At 40.2% G+C, this 18,471-nt stretch overlaps 1 protein-coding gene across 4 annotated transcripts; it reads left to right on the forward strand.

The window, feature by feature from the left end:
- Nucleotides 1–4,909: 4,909 nt before the first annotated feature.
- Nucleotides 4,910–11,543, forward strand: MED18 (mediator complex subunit 18). Of its 4 annotated transcripts, XM_082614551.1 has the most exons (4): nt 4,910–5,111; nt 5,373–5,455; nt 5,713–5,855; nt 10,626–11,543. In XM_082614551.1, the coding sequence occupies exons 3-4, from the start codon at nt 5,783–5,785 to the stop codon at nt 11,177–11,179; spliced, it is 627 nt and encodes a 208-aa protein (XP_082470677.1). In that variant the 5' UTR covers nt 4,910–5,111; nt 5,373–5,455; nt 5,713–5,782; the 3' UTR covers nt 11,180–11,543. The 4 variants fall into 4 exon arrangements, with proteins under 4 accessions (XP_082470677.1, XP_082470674.1, XP_082470676.1 ...); XM_082614548.1 differs by having other exon boundaries at nt 4,910–5,455; XM_082614550.1 differs by lacking the exon at nt 5,373–5,455 and having other exon boundaries at nt 4,910–5,124.
- Nucleotides 11,544–18,471: the final 6,928 nt, after the last annotated feature.

The raw sequence follows: 18,471 nt of genomic DNA on the forward strand, positions 1-18,471 counted from the left end.
TCCTCCATGGAGCTCCCTTGGGCTTCTTTATCTCCTCTGGGCTGTACACAGAGTGTTCCCCCAGGAAAGGTTTGAGTTGATAGTGTATATGATGGCATATGATCCTCTGACCTAAAGAAGGGGTTAATGATGATGAATCTTAGGGGACCAGAAACAAAACCTTTTACTTCCAAAGATACCACATGGCAGACTCACAATTCTCGCAGCTATGAGACTGGAAGGACACCACCTGCTTCAGAAGGCAGGTGTGAGGAGTAAATGAGTGATCCATATTCACAGAAAGTGCTTACCCCAGAGCCTGGTACGGTACCCAGTAAGCCCACACTAAAAGTGAGCTGTTCAAGGGCCTCTGTCTAGGAAATTCGAGACCCAGTGGGTTAATTATCCTCAGATAGAAAACAACACTGACTTCCCCAGACAGACCTGAGAGGGGAGAAACCCAAACAGACAGTTACAGTTCAGCTAAAATAGAGCTAATCTTTAATCTTTTATGGATATGTGTAATACATTAACTATTATAACCTATCCCCTTGAGGCACCTCGACACCTGGTCAACCAGAGGCTGGGGTTGGGTTGGCTGGGCTAAGTGGAAAGGAGCAAGTAAATAGGCCAATTACCCTTTTGCAACAGACTTTCTTAGGTCTCCGCCTTGAGATTAAGAGGATGAAATGGCTGATGCTGCCTGTCTTATGCGGGTGGGGTAGGAAGGTGAACCCTTGAGTCAGCAGCCAATGAAGAATACTAGGCACAAAATAACCTGGGGTGTTTTACATGTCTCTCTGCAAACCCAGCTCCTTAAGAGCCAGAATTGTATTATTTATTATATGTCATTGGGTGTTTGCTCATGATGGTTACTATTAATAATTGTGTTGGGGTTTTCATAATAGGAAAAAAATCCAAAGGTGAAGAATTACTAAGGCTAGGTGTCTCTATGAATTATGAAATTGTAAGTTTCAACTACCATATTTTTTCAACTCTAAGATGTACTTTGTGTCCATGTTTATCAGGCTTTGTCTTATAATACATATGTACATGTATACAGAGGTGTTTCTCAACTGCCTGGAACTCTGTTTTTAAGTAAATGCTGTGGCTTAAGAGTGGCTAGTGGTCAAGAATTGAGGCGATATAACAGTTCAATCTCCCACTCCAGGCAAGAATTCTTTCTACCATAATCTCTGCTTCAATGTTTCCACTGGAAAGGAGTTTACTTCTCATCCAAGCAGTCCTTTTCATTACTAGACATCATCACAATGACCAATTGTTCCTTACATGGAGCCGAAATCTGTCTCCCTATGACTTCTACCCAGCATTTCTAGTCCTGTCCTCTGGAACTACACAAAATTAGTTAAATTTTTCTTAGGATGCAGAGTGGCTTAGGACTGTAAGCAAAATCTCTGGAGGCAGACAATCTGGGTTTTAATCCTGACTCTACCAGTTATTAGCAAGTAACTTAGTTTCTGTTCCCTCAAGTACCATTGTTGTGAGGTTTAAATGAGATAAATATGTACAAAGTATCTGGCACCTGATGCTCAATAAATGTAAACTACTCTTCTCCCCTCCTCTTCCCCTGGCTTTGTTATAATTTTATATACTTTAAGATAGATGTTATGTTCTACACTTCCAAGTCTTTTCCAAATTAAATATTTCCCGGTTCCTAAACCATTCTCCTCATGATAACTCTGATTCATCGCATACCAACAACATACAGTATGTGCCAGGCACTGCCGAAGCCCTAAGAGTTTAAATAACTTGCCTAGGGCCACATAAGCAGTAGCCAGGATTCAAACCTAGATCTGTCTGGCTCTAAAGCCATACCTTCAAATCTAGATCCCATAGCAGTGTTGTTCAATAGAATGTAATGTGAGCCACATATGCAATTTTTCATATACTAGCCCCATTTTAAAAAATAATGAGAAACAGGTGAAATTAAATTGAATAATAACTTAATAATATTTTATTAAACCCTAGCTATCAAAATATCATTTGAACCTGTAATCAATATATAAAATTATCAAGATATTTCACATTTTTTTCATAGTAAGTCTTCAAAATCCAGTGTGTATCTTACACTGATAGCTTATCTCAGTTTGAACAAGCCACATTTCAAGTGCTCGTGGCTGTAAACTGGTAAGCAGGCGGTGTGTCACCTAGTCAAATGTGTTGTGAAGAAAAATACAGCAGGGTATGGGGGAAGACAGGGCAGATAGTGGATTACAATTTGAAATACATGATCACGGAAGGCCCCCCTAATAAAGATTTGAACAGAGACCAAAAGGAAACAAGGGAGTGAATCCTGCAGTTCAGTGGAAAGGAGAGCTCCAGGCAGACTGCACAACAATTAAGATGGGAGCATCCTTGACATGTTCTAGTAAGAGCAGAGTAGATGGGGCGGGGGCAGCCACAGATGGAGATGGTCAGAGAGGTAACAGGTGATGAGGGCGGATCGTGTAGGCATAATGAGGGCTTTGGTTTTTACTCTGAATGGAGGAATAGCATGAACTTATGAGGATGCTGGAGACAATTAGGTTGAAAAGAAACAGTTATACCTTTTCCAAAGGGCTATGCAAATAGGAAGCAGCCATTCCTGGGGAAACACTAGTTTGTAACACTAAGATTGATATCCTAGCATTGCAGATAACACAGGGGTAGATCTATTTAATTTCTATCAGGCCATTCTAGAAAGCTGAGTGTGCGCTCCAAACCATGTTGATGGTCTGCAGTTCTGATGAAGACTGGCCAAGAGCTAGTCTTACTCCTTTGAGCCCAGCCTAGTGATAGGTTAGGAAACAATGTATGGACTTCTCTCCTCCTTTGATGCCACTATTTGTAATAATTGGGGAACTTAACTTTGGAGAAAGAGCCCATGAATTCAGAAGGTAGCATGGTAAAGAGATAGGTTTCTGAATGAAAGAACTGAATTTGAATCTGAGTTCTGCCATTTGCTGGCGATTTGGCTTTGGGCAAGTCTCTTTACCTCTCTGAACCTCTTTTTCCTCCTCTGTAAAGTGGAGATGGTAATATCTACCTTTTAGCAGTATTTGACATATTTACACACATATAAATTTGTGTATATTAACTGTTCAATAATTGGTAGTTATTGTGATGTGTTCAACAAAATTTCTGAACACCCACTACATGTAAAACACATTGTTATAGAATGTTTTTGTCCCCCTGCCAAATCCTTACATTGAAACCCTACTCCCCAATGTGACAGTATTAGGAGGTAGGGCCTTTGGAAGTGGTTAGGGTTAGATGAGGTCAAGAGGGAAAGGCCCTCGTAAATGGGATTTGTGCTCTTATAAGAGTCCTGAGGGAGTTTGCTTTGCTCTGGTTTTCACCATGTGAGGATACAAGAAGTTGGCAACCTGGCAACCCCAAAAAGGGCTCTCACCAGAACCCAACCATGTTGGCACCCCAACCTCAGACTTCCAGCCTCCAGAACTGTGAAGAATAAATTTCTGTTGTTTATAAGTCACCTTGTTTATGATATTTTGTTATAGCAGCCTGAGCTAAGATACACATATATATAAAGAAAATACATGATTCCTCCCTTCAAGATGTTTATAATCTATCTAGGGAGGTGAGACATGCACAAAATATATTCAATAAGATAGAATGTGTTTGCTCAAATGAGAAATATAAAGTGGAATAATAGTAGCTACTATTTATTGATTGCCTACAATAAGCCAGGAACTATGCTAAGTGGTTCATAAATATCTCATTTTATTTTTGCAACCTCCCTCTTAGAAAGTACTATTTTTAACTCTATTTTATAAAAAAGGAAGCTGAGGCTCAGAGAGGGGAAGTGCATTGCCCAAGGTTGCACAGCTGGGTACTGGCAAAAGACAGAAGTGAGTTCCATCCTAAGCTCCAGGCCTCACATCCTTATCACAGAAACCCATCCCTATAACTCCTAAGCCTTGTCCAAGTTTTACCATATTGTTTGCCCACTTATTACCCATTATTATTCTTTTAATTTAATGCTACTTTTCAAATGCCAGCTATAATTCGGGCAAATGTTATAGGAATGTTTTCAAAAATGTGAATGAGTGGGAGGTAGTGTGGGTTACAGCAGGGGAACTGGAGTGAGAAGGGGCTGTATAGTGTAGAAATTAAGAGCATGGGTTCTGAAGTCAGCGGCTTAAATTTGTATCCCAGCCTCTCAACTCTCTCTGGTGTTATTTTACATTTTGTTGCCTAAGTTTCGCCATCCATAAAATTACCGTAATTATACTCGGGTCATAGGGCTGCTATGAAGATCAACTTTAAATTTCTGACACTTTGTTCATTAAGGATTTTTTTTTGCATTAAATTTGTAAAATATTGCATTAAAAATTTTTTATTTGTTACTGAGTTTTTTGGTGCCCCCTTAAATTTTTTCGCTCCAGGAGAGTGCCTCAATCACCTCACTCTAGCTCACTCTTTGCCTGCATTTTATGTGCTTGAACATAAGCAGCGTTCAATAAATATTCATTGAATTTACTTACCTCCCAATATTTTTAAATTGAGGTAAAATAAACACAGAACAGTGAACAAATACTAAATGTATTACTGAGCCCCCCAATTGTTCAGAACAGTTTGCTAAGCAGTAAAAGCTGTCTTTCCTTTTTATCTTCACGTACCCAACCAAAAGAAGTTTTGTTTCACAACAATCTCTTCTCTTTTTCTGCAGCACTCTTCCCCAAGCTCTCTTTTCCCCCTGTCAGTTCAAGAGATTTCCTGGACATCTCCAGGTCGTCACACCAGAAAAAAATAAATATTTTCCTGGAGGACGGCCTATGACGTCAAGGCTCCCTGTAACTCCCAGACGAACGTTCGAAAGAAAACCGCCAGCTTCTCCGAAGCATCGCAGTTTGCGCATGCGCTTCTGCTTGCCGGACAGCAGAGGGGATTTTTATGCCCTCTCGGCACCCTTACGTCGCGGAGTGGTGGTGTTAGAGGTTTGAGCGACGAAAGCTTTTTGCCGGAAGTGGGAAGAGAAAAGGGAAGTCTCGCCCTCTCCCGGGGTCTTCAAGTTTAGGGCTGGGGGCTAATTGTCGCTAAAAAGCTCAGAGGTGCTCGGGTGGATACAATTACTCGCTTTGCGAGAAGAGGCTAGAACGCGCGCTGAGGTGTGTTTTTGGTGTAAGTGGGCACGCGTTGACGCTGGCTTAAGAGGACCTAAACCATCAATTAAAAGAACTTCCGCCTGGCCAGCTTTAAAAGGCGTTTGATTCAGAGAGGTGGAACGCATAGATTTTAGTCTGGTCTAGGTTCTGCCACCGACCTACTGTGTGTCCTTGGGCTCCTCCCCAAGTCTCAATATCCTAATCTATAAATTGAAGGGTAGACAAGATTCTTTAAGTCACCTTTCAATCCGTCTATTATTGCAGGTCCATTTTGTCGTCTGAGCAACAAAGCCTTGGGGGTTAAATATCGTTGGCCCCGTTTTAGAAGGAAGACATTGAGTTCCAGGGTGAGAGACTTAGTTATTGCACAGAAAACGGTTAGAGATTTTAGACCTTGAGACTAAAAGATTATGCTGTAACTCCATGATCAGGCCTCCTTTGTGTATTTCTGTATCATCAGTTCCTGAAACTGGCCTATAGCAGTTACTCAAAAAAGTTTTGAATGGATGGATGAATGAATCTTTTCATGTCAAGGCCAATGACCCAAGCAGATCTGGTGTCTCTCCACCTCTCTGATGTATTAACAAGTATAACTCTTCTCCAGGTGTATCCTGTGCTTTACTTGACGGGGGACTCCGAGTCCAGTTCTGTCGTTTTCAACTTAAACAGGTAACATGGAGGCACCTCCAGTCACCATGATGCCTGTCACCGGGGGCACCATTAACATGATGGAGTACCTGCTGCAGGGTGAGTGAATCAGGGAACTTATTTTCCTGTTTTCTGTTCAGCTTCCGCGGAGATGAGACGCTGTTCTACAAAGGCAGCCTGCATAATTTCTGGCACCTTTTTTTTTTTTCAATTTACCCTTAATTATGGTCACAAATACATAACATTAAATTTACCATATTAAACATTTTTAAGCATACAGTTCAGTAGTGTTAAGTACTTCACATTGTTGTATAGCCGATCTCTAGAACTTTTTCATCTTTCAGAATTGAAATTCTATTCCCATTAAACACTAATTCCTCCTTTCCCCTCCCTGCAGCCCTTGGCAACAACCTTTCTACTTTCTGTTTCTAATTTTGACTACTTTAGATAACCTCATATGAGTGGAATCATTACAGTATTTGTCGTTTTATCACTGGCTGATTTCACTTAGTATAATGTCCTCGATGTTAACCCATATTGTAGCATGTGACAGGATCTCCTTTTAAAGGCTGAATAATGTCCCATTGTATGTATGTACCACATTTTCTTTATCCATTCATCTGTCAGACATTTGGGTCGCTTCCACCTCTTGGTTATCGTGGATAATGCTCAGTGAACATGGATGTGCAAATATCTCCTCAAGATCCTGCTTTGAATTCTCTCAGATAAATATCCAGAAGTGAGATTAATGGATCATATGGTAATTCTATGATACTGTTAACTAGCTCCATTTTATAGATCAGGAAATAGAAGTGAAGTAAATTTCCCAGATGAGAAAACTCAAGACCCAGAGGGGGTAATGATTTTCAGGATGTCATACAATGTTTAGTGCAAGAGTTTAGACTTTAATTCAGATCATCCATTTAGTAACTTACTGTGAACAAAATAGGGTTGTTAATTTTCACTCCTCAAGCTGCGCCTCCTTCAGTCTTTCCCATCTCAGTAAGTGCCACTGTCATTCACCAGTTGCTTGAGCCATGCATTCAGGAGTCAATGTCCATTTTTTACTTTACCCCCACATGTAGTCCATTTCTAATCCTATTCATTTTACTTCCAAAATATGTATTAAATAAGTCTTTTCTCAACCTGCAGTACCACACCCTGGTTTATCATCCTTTGCCTGAACTATGTTAGTAACCCTGTACTTATTACATTGCTTCCACTTTTTTTTTTCATTGCTTCCACTTTTGATCATCTTTCTCTTCTCACACAACAGCTAGTAGTCTTTTTTTAAAAATTGTTTTAGTATTAAAAATATTCAAACATAAACTAGATACTAATATAATGAACACTCCATTTCTGTCATCTAGATTTCAGTTTCTGTCATTTTGCCATATTTGCTTTCTCTTTTTTCTTTTGCTATTTTTAAAGACAGTTTCAGGGACTTCCCTGGTGGTCCAGTGGTTAAGACTCCGTGCTTCCACTTCACGGGGTGCGGGTTTGACCCCTGGTTGGGGAACTAAGCTCCCACATGCCTTGCGGCCAAAAAAATTTAAAAAAAAAACGACAGTTTCAGATCTCATAACATTTTACCCCAAAACATTTTCAGTATGCATCTCTAAAAAATAAAAAACAAGGATATTTTCCTTCATAACCCCAGTACCATCATTATTATATAAAAAATTAATAATGTATTTTTAATATCATCTAATATCTAGTCCATATTCAAAAGTTTCCCCCTGTCTTGCCCTCAAAATGTGTTTTGTATCCAGGATATAATCATGTTTCATGCATTACATTTGATAACTGTGTCTCTTAAGCCTCTTTTAACTTGGACCAGTCTCCCCTCATTCCCACTTTTTTTCCCATGACCATGTCTTGTTGAAGAGTCTATACCAGTTTTCCTGGAATGATCATTTTAAAATGTAAATCCAGTCATCTCTTTCCCTGTTGTGTGGAGAATAAAGTGTGGAGCTAATAGCTTCCCAATGGCCTTAGAATAGAATACAGCCTTTAGCATGAGCTGTACATAAGACCTGTGTGCTTTGGCCCATCCCAAATCCTCAGTTCATTATCATCTTTCATCTTGCTTACCACACTTCAGCCACACTGATATCCCTTCATTTCTTTGAATTCCCCAGGCCCCTTCCTACCTCTGGGCCTTTGCACTTGATTCCTCTGCCCTTATACTTTGTTCCAGCCCTTCCAATAGCCATTTTATTTTTATCCCTCCGTCCTCAGCTCCATTGTCCTTCCCTTTGAGAGACCTTCTCTGACTACTCCAAGCCCTCAGAGGGGTCTCCTCTTCTCCACCCCCATCAGTTCCTCTCTCCCCTCTCCCTTTTATTTCCCTGTATTTCTGTTTAATTGTTTACTTATTTATTTTTGTTTCCCCCACTAAACTGTAATCTCTGTGAGGGCTGGACCCCCTACTTCCTAGCATGGTGCCTGGCACAGTATTCAGTAAGTATATGTTGAAGGAACCAGCACTTACAACGCTCCTTAAATGTTTGAAGTATGAAAAAACACATGTCTGACACTGTCCTGAATGTAGGACACAATGTATCCAATGTAGGACTCATTCCTTGCTCCCATCGTCATCTGTCCTATGATTACAGGGACCTGATCTGTTGCTTTCCCTCCAACACTACCCATTTCCAAACATGTAGTCATTTGAGTCCCACTGTCAGTATTTACCATAGTTACAGTAGTATATTTTTATTTACTTTAACAGATTTAGTCAATAAATGAATATGTTCCTAGCATTGGAGTAAGTATCAGCAGTAGAGGAAGAAAGATGTTAAAAAGTCAATACATAATTGATATATTGAAATATGACTAAAAAGTTGAGGCGCTAATGCTAAAAAGTAAAGCAGGGAAGCGGAAAGAGATTGGAAGGAGATAATGCTATTTTATTTAGGGCAATGAGAAAAGAGATCTCTGATAAAGTGACATTTGAGCAAAGATCTGAACAAAGTGATGGGGTGAGATATGCAGGTGTCTGAGAGCAGAACATTCTAAGCGTAGGGACTAAGGGAAGGGCTCTGAAGAGAAATACAGTGTCAAACGCTTGGCATTTTTAGGAAACAGCAGGAAAATCACTGTGGTTGGAGAGAGTGATCTGGGAGATAGTAGAAGGAAATGATCAACATCAGGTAGCAGAGACCACAATTTATAGGGCCTTGTAGACCGTGGTAAAGAATTTGGGATTTATTCTGAGTGACATGGGAAGCCATTGGAGGGTTCTGAGCAGAGAAGTGTCACTATCTGCCTTATGTCCTAAAAACCAGCTGGCTGTTGTATGGAGGAGAGAAGAAAAAAGCGAAGATAGAAGCAGGGTACTGCAAAGACCAAGCAAGAAATGATGGAGTCTTGGACTAGGTGGAAATGATTGAGTGAACTGGATTCTGCATATATTAAAAAAATGCAGAGTGGATGTAGGATGTGAGAGAAAGAAAGGAGTCAAAGCTGATTATGTGGTTTTTGGTTGAGCAGCTGGAAGCAGAGAGTTGCCATTTACTATGATGGGGAAAACTGCAGGAGGAGTAAGATTGTGGAGGAAAAATCAACAGGTTGATATTGAACATGTAAAGATGAAGATGTCTTAGGCATCCAAATGGAGAAGTTAGGTAGACAGTTGGATGTATGAGTCTGTAGTTCATGAGATATAAATATGGTAGTCCTCAGAGCATAAATGATACTTAACACCATAGGGCTGGGCTTCCCTGGTGGCGCAGTGGTTGAGAGTCCGCCTGCCGATGCAGGGGACACGGGTTTGTGCCCCAGTCCGGGAAGATCCCACATGCCACAGAGCGGCTGGGCCCGTGAGCCATGGCCGCTGAGCCTGCGCGTCCGGAGCCTGTGCTCTGCAACGGGAGAGGCCACAGCAGTGAGAGGCCCGCGTATCGCAAAAAAAAAAAAAAAAAAAAAAACCATAGGGCTGAATTAGGTCACCGAGGGAGGAAGAGATTTTTGATAGAGACGAAGACCAGGATTGAGTCTTAGGATCCTCCAATATTTTGGGAAGATGAAGATCCAGCAAAGATGACTTAAAAGGAATGGTCAGTGAGTTAGGTGAAGAACCAAGAGAGATTTGTGTCCCAGAGGCCAACGGAAGAATAGATTTCAAAATGGGTATAATATAACAACCATGTGAAATGCTGCCAGGAGGAAGAATAAGATGAGAACAAAGGACAGTGTATTTTTCTGAAGCAGTTCATTCTCTTTTACTTAAATATATTACATAAAAAGGAAATGTTATATTTTTTCTTTTTTTTTTTTTTTTTTTTTTTCCTTTTTGCGGTATGCGGGCCTCTCACTGCTGTGGCCTCTCCCGTTGCGGAGCACAGGCTCCGGACGCGCAGGCCCAGCGGCCATGGCTCACGGGCCCAGCCGCTCCGCGGCACATGGGATCCTCCCAGACCGGGGCACGAACCCGCATCCCCTGCATCGGCAGGCGGACTCTCAACCACTGCGCCACCAGGGAGGCCCATATTTTTTCTATCAATGGAAAACTTTTGTTTTCTGAGACTAGAAGATAAGTTTTTAAATAAATGACAAAACAGTATTATTATTCTAGGTAGATACTGTTGCCTGTTAAGGCCCAAAGCCCGCTGGAGGTTAGCATTGTTAGAGAAGGCCTAACTATTCTAGTACCAAATAAGACAATGCAAAAAATTGAAAAGGGATTAACTTGTTATATAATATCTTGGCAGTATAACCCCTCTAAAATCTCATATATTGGGCCTGTGCTTTACAAAACACTGCACTAAGCTGCTCTGATTTTTGATTTAAGTTTTTTCAATCTTTTGCTATTTCCATTACCCAGAATGAAAGATGGGACTCAATGGTACTTTTTTCCTTCTTCAGGAAGTGTTTTAGATCACAGCTTGGAAAGCCTCATCCACCGCCTTCGTGGTTTGTGTGACAACATGGAACCTGAGACTTTCCTTGACCATGAGATGGTATTCCTCCTTAAGGGCCAGCAGGCTAGTCCATTTGTTCTAAGGGCTCGACGCTCTATGGATAGGGCAGGGGCACCCTGGCATCTGCGCTACCTGGGACAGCCAGAAATGGGAGACAAGAACCGCCATGCCCTGGTGCGTAACTGCGTGGACATTGCAACATCTGAGAACCTTACTGACTTCCTGATGGAAATGGGCTTCCGCATGGACCATGAGTTTGTTGCCAGGGGACACCTGTTCCGTAAGGGCATCATGAAGATCGTGGTGTACAAGATCTTCCGCATCTTGACACCAGGGAACACAGACAACACTGAGGCCTTGTCACTCTCCTACCTTGTGGAACTAAGTGTTGTTGCACCAGCTGGGCAGGATGTGGTGTCTGATGACATGAGGAACTTTGCAGAGCAGCTGAAACCTCTGGTTCACCTAGAGAAAATAGACCCCAAAAGGCTCATGTGACAAGGCAGTCTGTCCACCACTGGGGCTTGTCCTCAGCTGTTACAAAAAAAGAAGATGTTATAATTGCCCTATTACACCACTGCCAGCCAGGCATTCTTCCCTCAGGAAGGAGGACCATGAGAACTTAGTTGGTTCTTTGCACTGTTTTCCTCATATGGCCAGTTCACTTTTGTGACAGCCTTTCTAAATTAAAGGCTAAGGATGACATGGAGAATCTAGATAATCCCTCTGCATAAAGAGGGGAAACTGGAATAAAAAAGCTTTGGGGAATAAAAATCTTTTAATTGTTTTACCATTTGTGTGTAAGGTTTGTAAAACAGAAACTGAGTTTGTATTGTGCAGTAATAAAGGCTATAAAGAGAAATGTCTATCATTCTGATTCTTTACTCCATTACCCTGCTAATTTGGGATGGACTCATCAATTGGAGCAAAAATATGACAGTTTTTTGTTTTAATTTTGATAGAGATGATAGTTTTTACCTTTCATAAAAGTAGCACATATTTGTTATTGAAAAAAATTTAAATTCAGACAAAAATAAGAAAAATAACCTGTAATCCTGTTATTCAAAGAGATGTACTATTTTTATTTTGTTTTATATCCTTCTAGTCTTTATTTTTGGAAATTTATGTATATGAGATATATTTATTTTAGAAAAATATTGTATATATACTGGTTTGTAATTTCCTTTTTGTGTTTAATTTATCATTAACATCTTTCCGGGACATTAGGCATCCGGGACAATGTTTTTCTGGGGTTTTTTAAAGTAATTTATTTGGTTGCTCCTGGTCTTAATTTCAGCAGGCATGTTACTTAGTCGCAGTTCAGGGCTCCTTAGTTGCGGCACGTGGGCTCCTTATTTGCAGCAGGCAGACTCCTTAGTTGTGGCATGTGAACTCTTAGTTGCAGCATGCATGTGGGATCTAGTTCCCCTGACCAGGGGTTGAACCTGGGCCCCTTGCATTGGGAACATGGGGTTTTATCCACTGTGCCACCAGGGAAGTCCCTCTTCTGTTAAAAAAAATTTTTTTTTTGTTATTACTATGTGTCAGTGCTATCCTAAGTGCTTTAGGTACGTTTACTAATTTAATCCTCGCAACAGACCCTTTTTTTTTTTTTTTTTTTTTTTGCGGTACGCAGGCTTCTCACTGTTGTGGCCTCTCCCGTTGCGGAGCACAGGCTCCGGACGCGCAGGCTCACGGCCGTGGCTCACGGGCCCAGCCGCTGCGCGGCATGTGGGATCTTCCCAGACTGGGGCACGAACCCGTGTCCCCTGCATCGGCAGGCGGACTCTCAACCACTGTGCCACCAGGGAAGCCCCAACAGACCCATTTTTTACAGGGAAACTGAGGTGCAGAGAGAGTAATTAGCTTTCCCTGAGCTATACAGCTACAAATTAGAAGAGCTTGTATTTAAATACTGATAATTGTAACTGCTATTTGTATCCTATCATTTGGATTTTCCGTAACTTAATTGATTCCCCTACTTTGGGAATTTTAGTTTGATCCCAATTTTTTGCTTTTGTAAACTGTCCTGTGATGCTAGTGTTTTTAATTAAATTTCTGTTGTCATCCATGATGATTCTTTAGGATAAATTCTAGGGAACTGCTGAGTCAAAGAGTGTGCCTTGTTTTAAGTCTTCCACCATGCATTGCCAGATGCCTTCCAGAAATGTCCCAGTTTTCACTCCTACCAGTTTTCCAACACAATTGCCAAAGGTGGGTGTGACGGTGAAAACTTATTTTTCCCATTTGATGATAAATGGTGACTGGTTTTAATTTTCTTTTAAAAATACTCATCAGTGAGGTTTAAATTTTTATATGTTTATTGGACATTTTTTTCTTATGTGAATTCCCTTTTCTTCATTGTCTTTATTAATTTGTAAACAGCTTTTATATAATTTCCCATTTATCATTTGACTTTTAATGGATTTTTAAAAATAACAGTTCTGAGTGGGATAAATGTTGATCATTTTAATACTTACAGAGTTTTGTTTTTTTTTTAATTTTGGGCTGTGTTGGGTCTTTGTTGCTGCACGCGGGCTTTCTCTAGCTGTGGTGAGTGGGGGCTACTCTTCGTTGCAGCGCACGGGCTTCTCGTTTCGGATCATAGGCTCTAGGCACGCGGGCTTCAGTAGTTGTGGCACGCAGGCTCAGTAGTTGTGGCTCGAGGGCTCTAGAGCACAGGCTCAGTAGTTGTGGCACACGGGCTTAGTTGCTCCACGGCATGTGGGATCTTCCCAGACCAGGGCTTGAACCCGTGTCCCCTGCATTGGCAGGTGGATTCTAAACCACTGTGCCACCAGGGAAGCCCACTTGTAGAGTTTGGCCTTTTAAAAATTTTTGGTCACTCAAAATTTTCATTTTCTTCTGGAACCTCCACTGAGATAATACCCCAGTTGAGGTATTACATTGGATAGATCATAATTCTCTTTGGACCTTGGTTTGCCACTCGAAAGGTCATATGAATACTCTGTTAAGAGGTTTTGGGCAAGTAACAGAAAACGTATCCAAAGCTGCCTTAAATGGTAAGGATGGTGTTATCTCATTTAAGGGTAAGTTCAAAGATAGGGTAGCTTCCAAGTTGGTTAGCTGGTTATTTCTCTGGCTCTGGGATCCTTTTCTTGGCTTTCCCTTGCATAGTTTCAAGATAGCTTTTACCCCCTTCAGTTGCAGATTTCATGAGTAAATCTTGTTCCTCCTTTCATAGCATATTAGCAGGATGATTCAAGCAAGGCCCCTTTCTTATTTTGTAGTCTTCCACTTTATTCCTAAACTCTACTCTCATTCTATCCTATAGGCACCCATTCTGATCTGTTCAATGTATGTCTGTCATGCTTGTCTTGTAAAATATGTAGAGTTATGTATGTTCAATCCACATAAATGATATTATGCCATAAATGTTCCATTTTGGGACTTCCCTGCTGGCTCAGCCATTAAGAATCCACCTGTCAATGCACAGGACACGGGTTCAAGCCCTGGTCTGGGAAGATCCCACATGCTGTGGAGCAACTAAGCCCGCAAGCCACAACTACTGAGCCCGTGTGCCACAACTACTGAAGCCCGCGCACCTAGAGCCGGTGCTCCACAACAAGAGAAGCCACGGCAATGAGAAGCCCGTGCACCACAACGAAGAGTAGCCCCTGCTCGCCGCAACTAGAGAAAGCCCGCGTGCAGCAACAAAGACCCAACGCAGCCAAAAATAAATAAATAAATGTTCTTTCTCTTACTTTTAAAAATTATTATTGCTTTTGTGATATTCTCTTGTTGCTATACGTAAACCTAACTTACAACTTTGAACTTGCATATGCTTTCATGTGAACAGTAATAGTAGTACTTAAATAGTGCTTAACTCTGTTTCAGATGGTTTAAATGTTTTAACTCATATACTTCTCCCAACAGCCCTATGAGGTAGATATTATTACTCCCATTTTGTAGATAAGAATGAGGCACAGATTACTCAAATTTTTACTTCTATTGTAAGTGGTGGAGGCTGAATTTCAACTCCAGCAGTCTAGCTCCAGATTCCAGGTACATAACCACTGTGCATCCACCATGTTTTACTCATTCACTCTTTTGATGATAGAACTCTAGATTGCCTTCAACTCTCTATTACTGTTAAAATTGCAAAAATAGAGACTTCTCTGGTGGTCCAGTGGTTAAGACTCCACGCTTCCACTGCAGGGGGCATGGGTTCAATCCCTGGTCAGAGATCTAAGGATCCCGCATGCCATGCTGCACAGCGGCAAAAAAAAAAAAGCAAAAATAAGCAAGTTTGTATACTGACGTGAATATTCCTCTGAACTATGCAATTGGGCGTGTTCAATTTGCCAAAAATGGCCAGGTTACTTTTCAGAATGGCTGTGCTAATTCCTATCACCAGTACACAAGAACTCATAACCACCAGTCTTCGGTGTTAGCATCCTTCTCATTTTTTCCAGTTTTCTTTTTCTTTTTTTATGTTTTTGTATATGACAAATTATTTAAGTCAATAAATTTTTAAGGAATTTCACACGTTCTGATTCCTTCCACTGCCGATCACCGTAGTTCCTCCAGTGTCTGAGTCATACTCTTCAAGACAGCCCTTTCAAAAAGAATTTTCGCTCAGTCCACAGTTGTCATGTCAGTCAGTCAGTCTCCCATTCTTTTAGTTGGGCTTCTTTGATCTCCAATGGAATATGGACATACTTCAAAATTCCCCACCTGTGATCTTTGGGATCCAATTTCCTCAAGCAATTTACTTTTGGACCATGTTTAGGGTCAGAGGAAATGGATCTGCCTGCTTCTGAATTTTAGACACCCTCTAAACATGCATTAAGTTCAAATCATATTCACTCCTAAGCTATCATAGCTTAGAACAGTACAGATCGTTGAGATATGCCAATACCTTTTTAAAGTCCAGACACTGTGTTCTCAAGATAAAAGCCTAAAAAAGGAAGTCACCTTTGTTTCATGTCAACATTAGAGTACTAAATCAGCGTAGCTGATAATTTCCCACATATCTCAAGCTTTTAAATTATCAATTCTATAGTCCTGGAAGCAACCTTTGTGTTTATCAATACCCCCACCACTTGAATCTGTTTTAGATACCATGTTCCTTCTTATCTGTATCAAAACTCATACTGAACAATGAGTTCTAGGTTGCAAAAGAGGATTTATTTTTGCACCCATGTATAAGTCTTTGTCTACAGATTAACAAAAACAAACATAAGTGCTATTAATTTTTGCCAGTCTGGTGGAAGTAAAGTGGCAGCTCTTGGCTGTCTTGATTTGCATTTCTCTGATTATAATTAGATTTGAGCCTTTTCTTTCTTTCTTTCTTTTTTGTATGCTTAGTATGTGAAACTAAGGTATTTATATATCCTTTGCTTATTTTCCTATTTGATTTCCTGTCTTGTTGATTTGTAGGAATTCTTTGTATATTCTAGACCTTCTTTTATTTGTTTTAAACACTGCAAATACTTTCTCCCAGTGCCTATTTATATCCTTCGCCTACTTTTTTAAAATTTGATTTCCTGTCTTCTTAGTTTGTAGGAATTGTGTGTATATTCTAGACATTATTCCATGTTTGTTTTAAACATTGCAAATACCTTCTCCCAGTCTGCAACCTTCATGTTAACTTTGTGATGTCATTAATTAAGCAGATATCCTAAAATTTGACCTTAGAATTTGGAGTCTTGTTAAGGAAGTCTTTATTTACACCTGGGTAACAGATTTTCCTGTATTTTCTAATATTAGCTTTATAGTTTTACCTTTCACATTTATGTCTTTAATCCATCTGGAGTCCACTTTTAACATAGTTTCAAGTAAAAATTGAGCTTTTTTCTCTATACAGTGAAATTGTTTTTCTATAACTGTCAGAAAAACAATCTTTCCAGTGTTTTGTGATGCCACCTTTATCACATATTAAGTTCCCATGTATATACTTTATTTATAAGCTCTCCATTCTATTCCATTGATCCTTTTCTTTGTTTCAGTGCCAGCAACACAATATTTTTATTACTGTGGCTTTTATTACTGTGGCTTCAGTTCTACCAGTAGGGCAGGTCTCCCTACTTTTATTTCCCTCTGAAAATAGACTTAGCTTTCATAGACCTTTATTCGTTCATATTCATTTTAGAGTGGGTTTTAGTTTCTCAACATTACTACTGGAATTTTTATTGGAATTTCATTGAACACATATAGATTAATTTGGGGGAGAACTGACATCTTTGCATGGAACACTCCCTCACCAGAATTCAATGTGGCAGGCTTCCTTCACCTCTTTCAGGTCTTTGCTGAAACATCAGGAAAGCCTTCCCTGACCATCCTAAATTAAGTAGCACCCTCACTCCTCATCACTCTTTCTTTCTCTTACTTAATCATTTTGATAGCATTTATTACTATCCAACTTTAGATTATTTAATCACTGCTTCTCTGCTAAAGATGTAAGATTTGTGAGGATAGGTGCCCTGTTTTGTTCTCTGCTGCACCCCTAGTACCCAGAACAATGCCTGGCGTATGGTGGCCACTCTGAGTATTTGTTAAACAAGTGAATAAAATCTTTACACTACTGAAGTTATCTGAATTATGACATTTATTCAGGCCGTCTAATGTCCCTGAATGGAGTTTAGTTTTTTTCCTTGATAAACTTCTTAGGCATTGCTTTGTGGTAAGGGAAGTTTGCCTGCCATTCCAGTAAACAATAAATGTTGCCTGCCATCAAGGCATCAGGCACTACAGCCACCTCCCTACACCCACAACAGTGCACCCTGAGGAGAATTCAGGATAGAGGAAAATAGGAAATATTCTGTGCTCTGGATACTGGCCCTAGAGAGTTAAGCTGCATATCTAAGGAAAAGTTTTAGTGAGCCCAGAATCTTGCATCTTTCCATATGTAGAAAAGCTCTAAAATCACTAACTTGAAATGTTTGTTTTTTATGATTAGCAGTAATCTTTTGATGTTCTTCTACATGGTTTGTCAGCAAAAACTCTCCTATATATCCTGGCTCCTCCCTTCCCTCTTCGGAGTAGTTCCTCAGAGCTATCTGAGAGGCTGTCTCCCAGGCTCTAGTCCTCAGGTCCCGAATAAAACTTAACTTGCAACTTTTAGGTCATGCGTTTTTCTTCAGTCCACAGTTTTTAGGCCAATTACTATAGAACAGGAGTTGGCAAACTACACCTGGGCATGTCAGCCTGTGCTCTGGTTTTGTAAATAAATTTTTATTGGAACATCCACATTCATTCATTTAATACTGTCTATGGCTGCTTTTTGTTCAACAGTGAGAGTTGAATGGCTGCAACAGAGACCACATGACCTGCCAGACAGAGACTATTTACTGTTTGCTCTTTACAGAAAGAGTTTGCAGATCTTTGCTATAGACTTTAGTTTAGTTGCTACTGTAGATTGTGTTATATTTTGTATTACATTTTTAAGGTGGTTATTCCTAATAGAGAAGAACACTATTGAATTTTGTAAGATGATTTCTATTCTTACAAACTTGACAATAACTCTTTTATAGTTCTGATCATTTGCCTGTTGATTATATTGTGTTTTCCATATAGACTATCATATCATTGGCAAGAATGGCAAGCAAAAGAGTACATACCTCTTTCACTTTTTCTCATCTGAAAGAATTGGCGAGACTCTAGACAACACTAATAATGAGCATCCACGACTTAGTCCTGACCTTAATGCTACTGCATCAAGTTTCTCTAAGTATGAAAAAAATCAGAATTTTTACCCTTTGGCCCATCAGTGTGGTGAATTATATTGACAGATTTTCTGCTGTTGGGCCATCCTAGTACTCCTGGGA

The sequence above is a fragment of the Mesoplodon mirus genome (assembly GCF_964341445.2).
Source record: "Mesoplodon mirus genome assembly, chromosome: 3".
Lineage (NCBI taxonomy): Eukaryota > Metazoa > Chordata > Mammalia > Artiodactyla > Ziphiidae > Mesoplodon > Mesoplodon mirus.